This window comes from Anser cygnoides, chromosome 14 (genome assembly GCF_040182565.1).
Source record: "Anser cygnoides isolate HZ-2024a breed goose chromosome 14, Taihu_goose_T2T_genome, whole genome shotgun sequence".
NCBI lineage: Eukaryota > Metazoa > Chordata > Aves > Anseriformes > Anatidae > Anser > Anser cygnoides.
This window is the reverse complement of record NC_089886.1, coordinates 11,324,870-11,340,735: the sequence shown is the minus strand read 5'-3', so window position 1 is coordinate 11,340,735 and position 15,866 is coordinate 11,324,870. Positions and strand designations below refer to the sequence as shown.

The 15,866-nt window shown below is 56.3% G+C and overlaps 1 protein-coding gene across 1 annotated transcript; it reads right to left on the bottom strand.

The window, feature by feature from the left end:
• Positions 1 to 5,444: 5,444 nt before the first annotated feature.
• HBEGF (heparin binding EGF like growth factor) lies at positions 5,445 to 13,219 on the bottom strand. The gene is made up of 6 exons (XM_066977025.1): positions 13,060 to 13,219; positions 12,770 to 12,940; positions 9,986 to 10,163; positions 7,337 to 7,492; positions 7,128 to 7,220; positions 5,445 to 6,014 (listed from the first exon to the last, which is right to left on the bottom strand). The coding sequence occupies exons 1-5, from the start codon at positions 13,100 to 13,102 to the stop codon at positions 7,148 to 7,150; spliced, it is 621 nt and encodes a 206-aa protein (XP_066833126.1). The 5' UTR covers positions 13,103 to 13,219; the 3' UTR covers positions 5,445 to 6,014; positions 7,128 to 7,147.
• Between the last annotated feature and the right edge of the window lie 2,647 nt (positions 13,220 to 15,866).

Genomic DNA, 15,866 nt, shown 5'->3' with positions numbered 1-15,866 from the left:
GTGGGAGCGAGGTGCGGCAGTGGGTTTACGTGGCAAGGGTTTGGTAGCAGGGGGCCATAGGGGTGGCTTCTGTGAGAAGGATCCAGAAGCTGCCCCATGTTAGATAATGGCCCCGCTGCTGGCCAGAGCAGAGCCAATAAGCGGTGTTGTTTGCGCCTCTGTGAGAGCAGATTTAAGAAAGGGGAAACAAAACAAAACAACAACAAAAAACTGCTTCACAGCACCTGGGAGAGTGAGAGGAGTGAGAAACAGCCTTGCTGGCACCAAGGTCAGTGAAGAAGGAGGGGGAGAGGTGCTCCAGGCGGCCTGTGGTGAGGACCATGGTGAAGCAGGCTGTCCCCCTGCAGCCCATGGAGTACCCCGGTGGAGCAGGGTTCCACGCTGCAGCCCGTGGAGGAGACCACGGTGGAGCAGGTGGACCTGCACCGATGGAGGCTGCGGCCTGTGGAGGACCCCCGCAGGAGCAGATTCCAGGCCGGAGCTGCAGCCTGTGGAGAGGAGCCCACGCAGGAGCCGGTGACCTGGCAGGAGCTGCTGCCCGTGGGGGACCCGGGCTGGAGCAGAGTGCTCCTGAGGGATGGACCCCGTGGTACGGACCCATATCTGGAGCAGTTCTTGAGGAGCTGCTGCCTGTGGGAAGCCCACACAGGATCAGTTCAGGAAGAACGGCATCCTGTGGGAGGGACCCCACGGCACAAGGGATGAGAGTGACCAAGAAGGAGCGGCGGAGACGAAGTGCCATAGACTGACCGCAGCCCCCATACCCCCATTCCCCTGCACCGCTCGGGGGGAGGAGGTGGAAGAGGGCGGATGGAGGGGAAGGCGTTTTTGATTTCTTTCCTTTGTTTCTCACTTCTCTAGCTTGTTAGTAATAGGCAATAAATTTTATTATCTTCCTACTCTGAGTCTGTTTTGTCCATCACGATAATTGCTGAGTGATCTCCCCGTCCTTATCTCAACCCTTGAGCCCTTTCCATTTCTTCCCCTTTCTCTTTGAGGAGGGGGAGTGAGAGAGCGGCCGTGGTGGAACTCGGCTGCCCACCCGAGTAAAACCACCACAGGTGCATGGCTGCAGCCAGGACTGGGAATACCAGCCAGCTCAAATCCAATTAAAAACTGTGAGAGAGGCTGAGGAGTGCAGCATACTTGCTTGGCAGGTAGTGAGCTGACAGCACAGTACAAAGCCCAGGGTCTGTCTGTGGCATGCAGGGGTAGCAGTGCTGCTTCTGCAGACGTGGCTGCTCCAGCAGCCTGCTGATCCCTGCACAGCCCTGCCGGACTCAGCCAAGCAAGTTCCTGCTCATGAATCACCTCCGCTGCTTCCAGTCCGAGTTTTCCTTGGAGTTTGTCCAGACAGGCTAGGACAAGGTATGAGATCATGATGAGACCATCAGATGCCTTTTGGGGGAAGGCAGCAAAAAACAAAATACCCAGCGTGGCATTCTGTAGTCAGAGGCAAGCAGGAGGGAACCTGCTGGAGCACCCTTATTTAACAGCAGAGTGCAGGACCTTCAGGGACAGTTGGTTCTTCTTGTAACCTGCTGCACTTGCCCTGAAGTGGGGACAGATCCAGGCCTCCCACCATTTCCCATGCTCATACACTGGGCAGACACACATGCTCTGAACCAGTTAACCAAGCCTTGGATGCAGGGAAGATGTTTCCCTTTGATCCCTCTGTGTAAGACCTCAGACTGTTGAGGCCCCTCCTGCTGCTCTGCACCACAGACCCCAGTGTATACAGCACACAATGATTCCTGCAGAGAAAAGGAAAACCTTGCACAGAACAGCAGGAAGAATTTCATCAGCCACTTCTAGCACGGCCTGGTCTCCCTGGGGGAGCACAGGTGTCCCTCTGCTTGAGTCATCCACAGTTTATAGTCCACTGCACAAAAGGCTAGAGGATGCTCAGGAGTGAGGGACAGTGCCTTGGCTTGGGGAGGCCGTGGCATGGGGACTGGAGCGAGCACTTCCTTCCCATCTTGGCAGCGACGGATGCTCTGCATTGGGCTGGTGCTGGCTCCTGTAGGGGCAGGCTGCTGCCCAGCTTCATGCAATGCTGCTGGTGATCTGTGAGCCCAAGAGCAGATCTGGAGCCTTCTGGCCCTGAAGCTGCCCAGAGAGGTGGGCCATCGTTTTCAGTGCCTTCCTGATCTCTTCGTGGCAGCTACCGTCCCACCAGGCCCAAGCAGTGCTGCTCCCCAAGCGCAGAGCTGGAGCTGGGAACAGTCCATCCTTTGCCACCAGTCCGTCCTCCCAGATCCTTGGCACAGAGGTGTAAACCAAGAGGGCTGACCTGCAACCACTGGCATGGAGATGCTCCAAGAGCTTCATGGGAGGGAGCTCTGACCAGAAAAAAAAAAAAAATTCTGGATGGACCATGTGAAGGAGGCAGCAGCAATCTGTGCTAGCAGATGGGCTGGAGCAAAGCACAGCCCTGTGCAAACCCACTGGGATAGGTAAGAACAGAAACTCTCTGGAAGGGGCAGGAACTGGCTTCCCACCTCCAGATCCAGAGTAAGACAGGCCTGGGCCAGATCTGAGTATCCCCATGATCCCTAGAAAGGGAGGATCTGCTGAGCAATTTTGCCCTGAAACAACGCAGTGAATCTGGATGCCAAGCTCATTTTCACTGTGAACCGGACAATGCTGCAGGTGTTGTGGCCCCCTCCATGGGTGCTTGAGGCAGGGGGGAGTAGCTGAGTTCCCCTTTCCACAGCAACAAGAAACCCATGGGAGATGCCTCTCTGCAGTACAGTTCATTGCGTTCCTCGGCAAAGCCTGTCCTTGGCTCAGGGCTCAATGGCTGTGTAAGGAGTGGAGCAAAGCTAACATCTGTCAGGAAGAAAATCAGCTGACTGGAATTGCTTGCAGGGCTGCTGCTGTTTCTGCAGGGAGGCGGCTCAGCAGCTCTGGGGTTTTCTCTTTGGCTGCCTCACTTCAGGACAGGTAGGACAGCACAAGCGGTGCTCCTGCAGCACCACAGCCTCTTCTGCTCCAACCCACTCATCCTGCCATGGTCCCAGATGCTGGAGCATGGGTGCAAAGGTGAGCAAGAGCGGTTCTGGGCAGGTGGGGAAGACGGTTATTAAACTGACTACTGTAACATAGTGCATTTTTTTTTTAATTAAAGCCAAAGTTAGGATTTTGTCTGTCTGTAAGCCTGACTCTGGAGAACAGTCCATCTGTAAGTCCTGCCATCCTGGCCCACAAGGGTGAACCTTGTGGTTCACCACTTCATGGTGAGGGCTGCTTCCTTCCCCAGTTCCCACAGGCCTCTGGCCAAGCAGCCCACTTTACCTCCACAGCGCCCAGGGACCTGGGCAGGACAGAGCTCAGCATGACCCTAATGGGCTTTGGGGTGTCACCTGCCTCAGTGCCACAAGCACAGCCAGGCTGGGGAGCTGCCCCGGGGGCCTTCATCCCTGCCTTATCTAGGCAGAGAACATCCACAGGACTCTCATCCTTTCACAGCCCAAAGGGCAGAGAGAAGCAGCCAGCTTCCCCCTCTCTACACCTTCAAAATACGTTCCCATCTCTTGGCCTGTCAAATTACCACCCATAGGCAGCCCAGCCTTTGCCACAGCCCTGCAGAGGCGCACTGTGATCCAGAACACATCCTTGCATGGCAGGTGTGCAGGGGGCAGCAGGGCTCTGGGCAGCATGGCAATGATGACGTGGCCCCGTGGCTCTCAGAGCTGCCACCACGGGGAGCACCTTCCCTGCTCTCATCCTGCGGTCAGGAGGAGCAGAACCGCTGCAGTGGCCATCAGCCTCCCCCTGTGGGGCAGGTCCGAGGTGAAGGCCTTGTCCCCAGGTGCAGGGATGCCCCATAGCTTGCTCCCCCCCAGGCAGTGGCTGCCTTGGGTCCATCACAGGCAGGACGGCAGCAGCAGTTGCATGCCCCTGTTCTCCATCTTCCTGCAGAGCACCCCGAGCTGAGCGCCCACAGGCTGGGATCCCTGCCCGTGCCAAGGCAGCAATTCCTGCTGTTAGCCCAGCTGGGGTTTGCAAAGGCTTTCACCCCCACTCCTGCACCTCCTGCTCACTCCTTCCCATCCAGAGCAAAAATCAACACAACAATTCCAGTTGTCTGCAGAAAAAACATTCCAGCTAAGGTATTTCCAGTGCTGCCAGACCTGGGCCAGGCAGAGCTGCAGGCAAACAGAGCTGGGGAGCCACAGCAGCACAGGGAGGTGGGGATGCAGCGAGGTGACCTGCAGCAAGGGCCTCCTGCACAGCCACCGGAGATAGTATTTGCTTAACAGACATTGAAACGGTCCAGAGTTCAGAGTCCTTGATTAAACCAGCACTCTCGCAGCATTAAGGTTCAGGTTCACACAAAGCACAATGAGTGACTTGTTTTTCCATTGCTGGGACTAGGACTGCTGCAGCTGCTGGGGCTTTTGCTCTCTGGATGATAATGCACAAGGGTACTCAGTGCCGAATACCTGCTTCCCATCCATCGCAGCTCTGTACTTTAACCATTCTATCTTGGGAAGCGCTGGAGTTCTAAAGTATTGCTTCATTCCCCCTTCCCACCCCCCAGGTTACGGCAAAACTCACTGGCTGTGCAAGGGGCTTGAACTAATGAACTCACTTCCTAAAGCCTCCCCCAGGCAGCAGATGAGCATAGAAATTATTTCATGCTTTACCAGAGCTAAGTTGGGGCTAAGTTTGTCAAAAAAAAACAACACTCTGCAAGACTATTCACTGCCCCTGCTTCAGCATAGCTTGGCATTCCCTTTTGAAAATTCAACTCTGACATTTGCAAAAGCAAAATGGACTTGAGGAAAGCAGATCTCATGCAGTGGGATAGGCCTTTTTTTCTGCTTAATTCACCAGGAATGGGTCCTGAAGCACAGTCTGAAACCCCCAATGACCCCAACCCCCAGGAAGCTGCATCCACAACCCTCAGCAAGCCCAGGAACCACTAGGAGCTCCTGCAGGGCAGGTATGAGAATCCACCTCATAATTTTCAGCCAAATGCTGGCTTAAAATCCAGGAATCAGTCCTGTTCACATTGATCTGTGATCAGAGTGGCTGAACTCAAGGAGGCTTTGCTTCATCAGCAGATACCCAAATACCACATCCATCCCTGGCTGGCCAGTATGTGAGTCTGATAAAACACACGTGGGGCCAGCCTGGCTGCAGGCTCTTGCCACTGAGAAGCCAAGGCAGCTGCCCCAAGGCAGGGTGAAGAATGGATACTGGCAGCAACCCCTCACACCACGCTGTTCAGCTCCAGCAGAAGATGCTGTGCTGCACCCTACGGACAGCAGGAGCAGGTCTAGTGGCCACTGCAGCACACTCAGGACCCATGGCACTGTTTCACAGATGCACCTTGGTGTTTTGAGATACCCCACTAGCAAGGGCTTGCTGTTACATACACCCTACAGAGGTCTGACTCCTTTCCACCCCCATCATTAAATTAACAAGCCAAGTGTTTGTAACAAAGTTATTTATTAGAATATTACATTGCACTTAAAAAATAAGGGAGGTCTGACCCTGTCATCTTGACCTACAAAAGGACACAGGGGCAGACCTCCAATAAATATAAATACTATGTACAATTTATCTAAAATAAATATATAATTTAAAAGGAAAAATATCGTGTTAAATAGCTGTTACCCTCCCACCCCTCCTGTGCCTAAGAAAGCCCCGGGCCAAGTTTCTCCGCCTTTCACAGTTTGTTCCTCCACGTGCACCACAGCGGGCATCCCCCAAGCTCTGGACAGCCCCTCTGCTGATTGCTGGCCAGTCCCTCCTGCCCTTCTGCGTGGCCAGCTCTGCAGCATGGCAAGGGATCTTGCCTTGTGGAGAGTCTCTCTCTCTCCAGTCTTCTCCATCCCAGAGACTGCTGAAGCTCCCTGCAGCAGCACTGCTGCCCAACAGAAACCAAAGCGAGCACTGTCATGCTGCTCCAGCAAGCTCCTGATGCACTGCAGGGTCCCAGGGACAGCACTGGCTCCGTGGCTCACATCCTCCAGGAGGTAGAACTGCGTTATTGCCGACCCCTGAAACACAGCATCACAGGATCAGTCGCTGGCTGCGCACCAGTATCCAAAGACACTACTAACATGCTGCCCACTGCCACTCTCGAGTTGAGCCCTGTATACCAGGGCCAAGGTGCTCATACCATCCAGCTGGCGAGAAAGCTCTTGTGGCCACTGAAGCGTGGCCACTTTGCAGGACTGGACCCAGGAGAATTGAGGCCAGGATGCCAGGGGAAAGCTGTGGCAAAGTACAGGTAACATCCCATGTCTCTCATGGCATTTTTCCCCTGCACATGGCTTCCCCAGTCCCCAGGGCAGAGGACAGCAACAATAAATCTTGCTCTGATTCTCCTTCCCTAACCTTCAACTCCTATCAAAAGTTAGAAATCCCACTCCCAACACTACCTAAAAACTAATAACATTTCAGAAACCCCTTGAAGGCATTACTTGGTACACCACCACCCCCAAAGAACGAAGTATTTTCTTTATTAGAAGGAGAAGTAGCTGTAATATATATGGGAACACCTAACATCAGGGTTTGGACCAGGGCAGAGGAAGTCTGCAGGCTTTCCAGCACCCAGCTACCACTGACATGTGGCCACCTCCGGGCCAGAGCACACCCAGGGTAACATCATGGGGCACTCCCATGCCCAGCTGCAAAGCATTACATTGGTGCAAGTAATAAGCAGAGGACAAGTGGGAGTGAAAAGGAAGGTTGTTTTTTTAGACGTGTATATAAATAGAGGCAATATCTAAGGAGGGGAAATGACTCAGTGGGTCAGACAGAGGGAGCAGAACAAGTTACAGAGCAGGGGAAGAAGAGGGAAAGCAGCTTCCCTGCTGCCAAATATCCCCAAACCATGCAGCAACAGGCCAAAGGAGAGACATAAGGTTATGAAGGAGGAGGTAGTAGTCGGATGTCAGAAGACAGGGATTTGAACAGAAAGGGAAGGAAAGATAGCTGGGGCCACACGGGGCAGCCCATGCTCTTGGGCCACATCCAGCAAGCTGCTTCTCCAGGCTCAAAGCAAATTCAGCTCATGCCTGGCTCTGGCACAGGATCAGCACAGTGGTCCCAGCCAGCACAAACAAGCAGAGCCCCAAGCCCCCACCAATTCCCCAGCAAGGGCTCACCTTGCCAGCACTCGGCATCCTCAGTGATTCACAGTGATGCCCAGCTTTATTTTCTCTTCATTTTCTACATCGTAGACACCCCTCTTGTGACACCTGTGAGGCCAAGCAAAGAGATGCTCAGAGCATGGAGCAAGCAGCCCCTGCCACCGTTCCCCACAAACAGCCTTCCCAGGGACATGGCTCCAGGAACACAGCCCCCACCTGCTCACCTGAGCATCAGTAGGGCTGCAATGATGACAAGACACAGCGAAGACAGGACCACTGCAACAACAGCCAGTGCTGTGGTGTGGTCATACGTGCTAGGGGGGTGCTCCACAGGCAGCGAAAGGCCATGGCATCTCTCTCCATGATATCCTGGCTGGCATCTGGGTGAGAAGGAAAGTTTTTAAGGACGGTAGTGGCCAAGCAGTGGCGCTGTTGGCTCCCTCAATCCCCAGCGCAAAGGAACTGCCTCTGCTTAGCTTTGGCCAGAATCCTACAACCTTCTCCTGATCCCCACTCTGAGTCAGGAGGCCTGGTGGCACCATTGCCTCCCTAATACTGGTAAGTTATGTTTCTCCTGCATCCCTGCCCCAAGCATCACATTAAGACTCCTAGGAAGAGCGGTTCCTTCCCCACAGTAGAAGGCACTGGGGTCTGTCCACTTCTCAGTCATTCCCAGACTGAGCTAGGCTGCTTGAGCCACCTCTGAGCCATGACAGACCCCTCCACTCATGGGGCTGAAAGAGGGCTGGCCCCTGAGATCCCAGCAGGCTCACATGGGCTGGTTCCCAGGGGCATGCAGAAGCTGGGTATGCCAGGCAGGCTGCATGCTTTGGGGAAGGGAAGCCTCAGGCAAGGAACAGGAAACCAGCTGGGGCCATGGCCTCAGTGCTTCCCTTGGAGCAGGATTTCCCTGTGCTCTTGGCCAGCCCAAGAAGCGCAAACTCCCTGCGGATCTGTGAAGTTGTTCACATATCAGAAAGTGTTCCCCATCAGAGCTGTGAGGCAGCCACCCAAGCCTTCCCTGCGAGGGAAAGCACACTGATGTGACCAGCTGAATGCACCCAGTGCCACCAACCCTCCGCAGAGCTGGGCAGTACACACATACTTGTTCCCAGCTCACAGACTCCATCCAGCCCTTCTGCCTGGCTCACGATACCGGGGCAAGTTCCAACACACTTCTATCTGCTCTCCATCCATGCAGCAGGGCTGGGTGCTGCACTCTGGCACCCACACCTGGCAGCATCCACCCTCACTCCCAGGCCCCCACCAGCAGAAACAGAGGTCAAGAAGACCCCACAGCCTAGATGGCACAGCTGGAGCCAGCAGCGGCCAGGCAAGCAGCCACAAGTGACACCAGTCAACATGAAGCCTTGGGGCAGTCTGTCCTCAGAACAGCAACAGCTCAGGGAAGACAGCCCAGAGACAGGCCACCAGAACGGGGAGCCCCACCTCGCCCCAGCACCAAGGCTGGAGCGCCCTGCCTGCATCCCCAGTCCTCCTGCAGCCCCCTGAGGGCAGCCGGTCAGGAAGGGGGTGTGTGGCTGGGGCGGTGTCACACCCTGCTTCGGGCTGGGACCCCAGCCCGAGCAGCCCCAAGACACCTGGCTGGAGGGCCCAGCAACATTTTCATGTCATGCTCCAGGCAAAGGAAACTAAGCAGTTCAAGGAACTGCACCGACACTGATCTCTGTGGATTGCAGGGTGCGAGAGCTTCTGGGCACTGTAAGCCAGGGAGCTATTATCTGCTCCGGGCACAGGGCTGAGTAGCTCAGGGGATTGATTGCAAAGAACAAAGCCTCTTATATCCACCAGCTCAACCCCTGTCCACGTCAGCAGAGATCAAGTGTGTACCCACGGATATTTCCTGAGGTGGCAGAGCCAGATGCAGGTGCCCAGGCAGCAAGCAAATTATTTCTCCTCTGCTTGCCTCATCTGATCCCTGCTCGCTGCCTGCACCCAGCGGAGTCCGTCACACACAGACCTTTGTGGTGACACAGCCCTGGCCTCAGGGCTAGAGAACCACAGGGACATGGCTTTAGCATACTGTCCCCCAAGGAACTGCCTCTAATCCCATCTGCCTCACAGGTGCCACGGTAGATGCTCTCCCTGTCCCAGCTGGGGACGTGGCAGGGTGAAGGAGGGAGCCCATTCTCCTCCCCAGCTCCTGAACTTTGATGGCACAGGGCCACGTACCCCACACTGAACAAGGGATCACTCATACCGCACCCCTCATGCTGGAGCCTGGCATCTCCATACCTGCAACACCCCCGCCACCCATGCTGGGGACGCAGCCATTGGAGCTCCTTAGCTCTTGGACAGGGCTTGCAACAACGAGATGGGCCCAGGAACATAGTTACTGAGACGGGATAGAGTCTCTCACACCAGACCTACAGAACACTTTGGATGTAGGACCCAGCCCCTCTCAGAGGTCCAGGTGCTCAATTACTTCTCTGGGCCCAACCAAAGCTCGAGGAAAGTCAACCTCTGGACAGCTGCCAGGCATCTCAGCCCTGCATCGAGTTGGCCTCCTCCAAACTCCACCGCTGCATGCCTCTGTGCCAGCCTCAGCCAGAGCTCACTGAGCCATGCCAGTGCCCCACAGGCAGGGGTGCTGCGGAGCCGCCTGGGTCTAAGGCTGAAGTAGATTTTGACAAACGAGATTTGTTTAAAATCCAGGCCAGAATGGAGGCCAAAGTTTCCCACTGCTCTTCAAGCGATACACTGCACAGAGAAGATGCAAAGTCAGAGCCACCCCCCCATGGACAGGGAACGTGCACTAAAAATATCTCCTACGCTCTTCCTCTGCGCTGCCTAGAGAATTCAAGGAACAATGACTAAGGTTTTCCCGATTGAGGCACACACCAGTAACTCACATGCAGGATGGAGCACCCAGCTCTCTGATGTATTTGCATTCACCATGAATGCAGAAATCCTTGTACTTTCGCAGACACGGGTCTCTCTTCTTCCCCAGGCCTTTTCCTTTTCTTCTTTTATTCCCATTCCCCTTTTTCTTGGGAGTAACCAGGCCTTGAGGCTTTGACAAGAAGGCAACTGGAAAACAATTTCAAAAGGAGAAAAAGTTTATCACCTCAATTTGTCATTTGAAGACAAGACAGAGCAGCAAACCCTCTGTTACTGTAGCCAACTCAGCCCTGGCATTTGTGCAGCCTTTTGTTCAATCTGCCCCCAGGCAAAGGTTTTTCCATTTTTTCAGATTTTCACAAATATCATGGCCTTTCCAATTCATATGAACAATTCTAAAGGAAATAAAGGAACAATTAAACAAGAAACCAGGGGAAAAACAGAGCTTTATGCATCTCAAATGTTGCTATTATATGCACCAGTTTCCACTGAACACAGAAGACTGCTAATTGCGCTGCTATCTGGCTTTTATTTCCTTGATGAGTGCGGTCTTTTGTAAAGAGTCCATTCATGGCCCCGAGGGACTCGCCTTCCTGTGGTTACAACGATGCTTGCATACAGGACAAGAGCAGGATTAGAAGAGCAAACCCAGGTCAATTTTTGGTTTTGCAAAACCAAGTTGATGGCTATGGAAGCGTTCCCATGAATTACAAAGGTATTTTTTAATTGCAGCGCAAAAATTGGTGGGTTTTGGTGCGAGGCCAGCTCCCTGCCAGGCTGGTGGGAACCGGAGCAAGAAGTTCCACGCGTGCTCCCCACAGACACGGGGTGAAACCGTCAACATTATTGGAATAGTTTGAGATGGGCAGATGTCAAAAATAAGCCCCCACCCCGCCCCCGCCCCGATCGCTCTGGCAGGGTGCCAGGACGTCAGAGGACACCCCCTGCTTGGGGGGAGGCTGGTCAGCGCTGCCCGGCCACGGCAGGCTCCCCGAGACTGGGGAAATATGAACTGAATCACGTTTAAACCGGGGAGGGTAAGGGGAAAAAGGGCAGCCACATCTAACCTGACAAGTTTCAGCCTGCCCCGTTCCTTCTCAGCAGCTTCCTTACACAACTGAGGCCTCAGCAATCTCTTCCTCCCCGTGCAAGAGCCTCTCATGCTGTGGAACACCATAGGCCTGTCTAGGAAGCTATTTCAAAGTTTCAACATCCTTCAAGGTAGGCCTGGAGAAAACCGATCCAGCAGAAAACTCTGCGACTTGGTACAGCCGGGTGAGGCACAGAGCTCCATGCAAGCTGCCTCGGGCTGGGAACAGGGGCTGCCCCCTCCCCAGCGGGCTACCACTGGGGGTGCCCCGCAGACCGGCACTGCCACAGGGCTGGCACAGTGCTGCTGACTCCCCCCATGATATTTCACTGGTGGCCTCCACTGTTACCACCCCCCTGGGGCTCTGACCCTTGTCCTCCAAACAGCACAGCTCCGGAGGCTTCAGATGATCTTGTATGTCGGAAAACAGGTCCGGCCCAGGTGGGCAGGGGGATGCCAACAACACCCTTGGTACTCAGATACCTTGTGCCATGGGCCCTCATGGGCTGCACCACCAAGGGGAAGGTGCCTTCAACACACGAAGCGTATTTTTCTGATTATAGCTCAGCTCAAGGCATTGAGAAAGCGCTCCAAGAGGCCACAGGCTGTTGACTGCGCAATGCTGCCTCAACAGCTGCTATTTCCCATCCCATCAACCTGTCCTCCCCTCAGCCCAAGCCTGCCAGATCGCTTGCACCTCAGAGGGCTGCACAGAGGAGCAGAGGGCAGACAGGAGCATCTCCCTGCCGCACCTCCCATCAGGAGGGGGAGCAGTGTTGCCCAGGGGCTGGGTCCCCTTTGTTTAGGGCTTAACCCAGTTTTGCAAGCCGGGGTTTGAGTCACAGTTGGACGGACACAGACAGCTAAAAAGCAAAGAAAGGAAGGCCAGAGAGCCAGGGGGGGACCTACATGGAGCTGAGCACATTCATCCTGGTGCCAGGTTACCAGTCTGAGCATACCACATGCCCAAGGCTGGGCAGGTATGGGTCGCTCTTCTCAGCCTGCAGCGGGTCCCCCATCCCAGCCTGCCCTCACAAACCCCGGAGAGCCCTCCAGACGCTCTCTGGTCCTGACCCGGGGGAGAGGAGCCAAGCATGAATGCACAGAGAGCCTAACAGAGAGACAGTGTCCCCAACGCCCCCGTAGCAGGGACTGCCGGGTGACTAACCCTGCCTAGGTATGAGGAGCAGCCATGTGTGGGCGGCGGGTGACTCACAGCGATCCCCTCGCTGCCATCCACCAGTGCCATGCTCGGGAGAGCGGCTCGGGCCCACGAGGTGACCGCAGGGCCAGGCTCCTGCCCGCCTCACCCGGGGCCGCCGGGGACCTCCGTGCCCAACGCCAGCACCCAGGCTCGGAACAAGGAGGTGCCGGCACCCGAAGCGGGCACAGCCCCCTGCCCGGGACTCCTATGGCTTCGAGACTACCGTGCAGCCCCGGTGGCCACGGCTCCTGCCGGAGCACGCCCGGCTCCCGAGGCCACCCCGAGCCTGCCGGTCCGCACGTTCCCAGCTCCGGCCGCGCCGAGCCCCCCCCCCCGGCACCCCCTCCAGGTCCGGCTCCGCACCGCGGGCTCCCCTTGCTTTTCGGTCCGGACCGACCCCGGCCCACGTCCCGACCCCTCCGCCCTGCCCCGGGCCCGCTCCGCGATGCCGGTGCTGCCCCGAGAGCCCCGGGGGCGGCTCGCCCCGCCGCCCGCACGTACCTCTCGGCGCCTCGCTGAGCTCGTCCCCCGAGGCCGCTCCGCCGCCCTCCTTCTCCGCGCTGCCGCCCAGCAGCGGGGCCGGGGCCGGGGCCAGCGCCCCGCCGCCGCCCTTGTGCAGCACCTCGTTGTGCAGCTCCTCAGGGCCGAGCCCCCCCGCCGCCGCGGAACACACTGCGGGGAGCGGGACACGGTCAGACCGGGACGGGAACGGGACGCGCTGCCCCCGGCCCGAGCCCCCCCGCCGGCCCGCGGACCCCCCCCCCCCCCTTCCAGCCCTTCCAGCCCCGTACCTGCTGCCAGCAGCGCGTGGATCAGCACCGCCCGCCCGTCCATGACCCGCGGGGCAGCGTCCAGGCAGCCGCCCAAGTCCCGTTCCCGGCTCCGCTCCGCCGGCAGCACTCGGCCCGCCCGGCCCCGCCGCCGGTAGAAAGCAGCGGGCGGCGGGGCGGGGCGGGGCGGGGCGGGGCCGGGCCGGGCCGGGCCGCCCCTTCCCCGGAGCCCCGCGGGGCCGCGTCTGTCGGGCCCGAGACGGGCGGGGGCGCCCCCGGGCCTCCAGCCAGCCCCGGCCCCCCCGCAGCGGACGCTTTGGGGCCGGGGGGCTGCCCTCCGGGGTTGCCCTTAGCGCGGGGTGCCCGGTGCCGTGCGTGCTGCCGGCTCAGCGGGGGGACTGGGCTGCGTTGCGGAGATGTCAAGGAAGTTCTGTGGTCAGTTGATTCATAGGATCATAGAATGGAATCGTAGAATCGTTCAGGTTGGAAGAGACCTCCAAGATCATCTGGTCCAACCATCCCCCTACCACCACCATCACCCACTGAGCCATGTCCCTAAGCACCACGTCCAACCTTTCCTTGAACACCCCCAGGGACGGCAACTCCACCACCTCCCTGGGCAACCCATTCCAATGAGTAACCACTCCTTCTGAGATTAAATTTCTCCTAATTTCCAACCTAAACCTCCCCTGGCGCAACTTGAGGCCATTCCCTTTAGTCCTATCACTGGTTATCTACAAGAAGAGACTGACCCCAGCCCCCCACACCTTCCTTTCAGGTGGTTGTAGAGAGCAACAAGGTCTGCCCTGAGCCTCCTCTTCTCCAGACACAAGACCCCAGTTCCCTCAGCTGCTCCCCACAGGACTTGTGTTCCAGACCCCTCACCAGCTCCGTAGCCCTTCTCCGGACACGCTCCTGGACCTCGATGTCCTTCTTGTAGTGAGGGGCCCAAAACTGAACACAGTACTCGAGGTGCGGCCTCACCAGGGCAGAACACAAGGAGACGATCACCTCCCTGGTCCTGCTGGCCACACTACTCCTGACACAAGCCAGGATGCCGTTGGCCTTCTTGGCCACCTGAGCACACTGCTGGCTCATGTTCAGGCGAGCATCGACCAGCAACCCCAGATCCTTTTCCTCTGCACATCTTTCAAGCTACTCTGCCCCTAGCCTGTAGCACTGCACGGGGTTGTTGTGACCAAAGTGCAGGACCCAGCACTTTGCCATGCTGAACCTCATCCCATTGGCCTCTGCCCATTGACCCAACCTGTCCAGGTCCCTCTGCAGGGCCTTCCTACCCTCCAGCAGATCGACACTTCCCCCAGCTCGGTGTCATCTGCAAACTTACTGAGGGTGCACTCAATTATTCCTTTACGACCATCTTAAAAACTGTAGAAGGAAAAAAACAGATTAGAAAAACCAGATTGGAAACTTTCTGTTCACTTGTCTTGCACAGATGAAGAAGAAAGGGGATCACTGAGGATCCAGCATACACCACGGCATGTGGAACTTGCTGCTGCAGAATGCTCTCTGGATCATAATATTAGTGTCAAAAGTGGCCAGGTTTCAGGAGGAGCCAGGCTCTCTATTAAGTACAGCCTGCAAGAAGAGTGTCAGACAGGAAGCGGAACTTCACAGCTTGGAGGTAAAACCTTCTCTGGTGTTAGCAATGGGGATGGCACCCCGTTAAGGAACAGACTTCAAGCCATGTGAACCTTGCCCTGTTGCCAGCAAGTATTGGAAACGGGAGACAGGTCCATATGACAGCCTGAGAAAGTAGTGGAAATCTTTTTTTTCAGGGGACATCCAGCAAAGGGCTACCAAGATGATGAAGGGACTGGGGCACCTCTCCTATGAGGAGAGGCTTGAGAGAGCTGCGACTATTTAGCCTGGAGAAGAGGAGGACTGGGGATCTCATCAATGCCTGAAAATACCTGAAGGGAGGATGCAGAGAGGATGGAGCCAGCATCCCATTCCAAGGGTACCCAGTGCCAGGACAAGAGGCAACAGGCACAAACTGGAACACAGGAGGTTCCCCTGGACCATCAGGAAGCACTTTTGTACTGTGTGGGTGACCAAGCACTGGCACAGGTTGCCCAGAGAGGTTGTGGCATCTCCCTCCTTGGAGATCTTCAAAAGCCATACGGACGTGGTCCTGGGCACCCTGCTCTGGGTGTCCCTGCTTGAGCAGGGGGTTGGACCAGAGGTCTTTGCCAGCCCCAACCAGTCTGTGATTCTGTGATAAGCCCTGGAGCCACCTTTGTGCCTGGATGAAGAGTTCATTAACTAGGTTGATTCATGGCTTCCTCTCACAACCTGGTGTGAAAACATCGAAGTCAGCTGATCGCCCTGGCTCTCCCCCACAGTTCCAGGCTGTGGTGCTTGTGTGTGGGGGCTGGCTGTGTTTCAGTCTGTCTCCTGTGTCATGCTGAGAAACACTTCGGTTTGTGTTGAGTTTGGCCTTGTTTTCATGCCAGGTGACAGGCTAGAAAACACTGATGACGCCAAACATTGGGCAAGTGCAGTGGCTTTGCATTGTTTCAAGTCACATTTGAGATGGACACATCCCCTTGATTGTTCCTGGTGGTAGCTCGAATTCCCAAGCCAAGAACTCTGGTGCCAGTTTCAGTTCAGCAAGGCATAGTCGCGGCATGATTAAATATTCCTGTGATTGTTGTTGTTGTCTCCAAGGAATACTGCCGGATTTGGCAACCCCCCCCACTCACGCCCTCCTTCTTGCTCAGACTTGACTTTTGCAATTGTTTGCTGGATGTTGTTCCTTCCGGCTCCTCCAGGCATCATCAGCCTTTAAGAATTTGGCAACAGAA

Bases quoted from the DNA above. Each gene is read 5' to 3' on its own strand.
- HBEGF (XM_066977025.1), bottom strand. From the start codon at position 13,102: ATGGACGGGCGGGCGGTGCTGATCCACGCGCTGCTGGCAGCAG. The intron at 12,941-13,059 runs GTACGGGGCTGG...CGCTCCCCGCAG, and splicing joins CCACGCGCTGCTGGCAGCAG to TGTGTTCCGCGGCGGCGGGG. The intron at 7,221-7,336 runs GTGAGCAGGTGG...TTGGCCTCACAG, and splicing joins GCAGCCCTACTGATGCTCAG to GTGTCACAAGAGGGGTGTCT.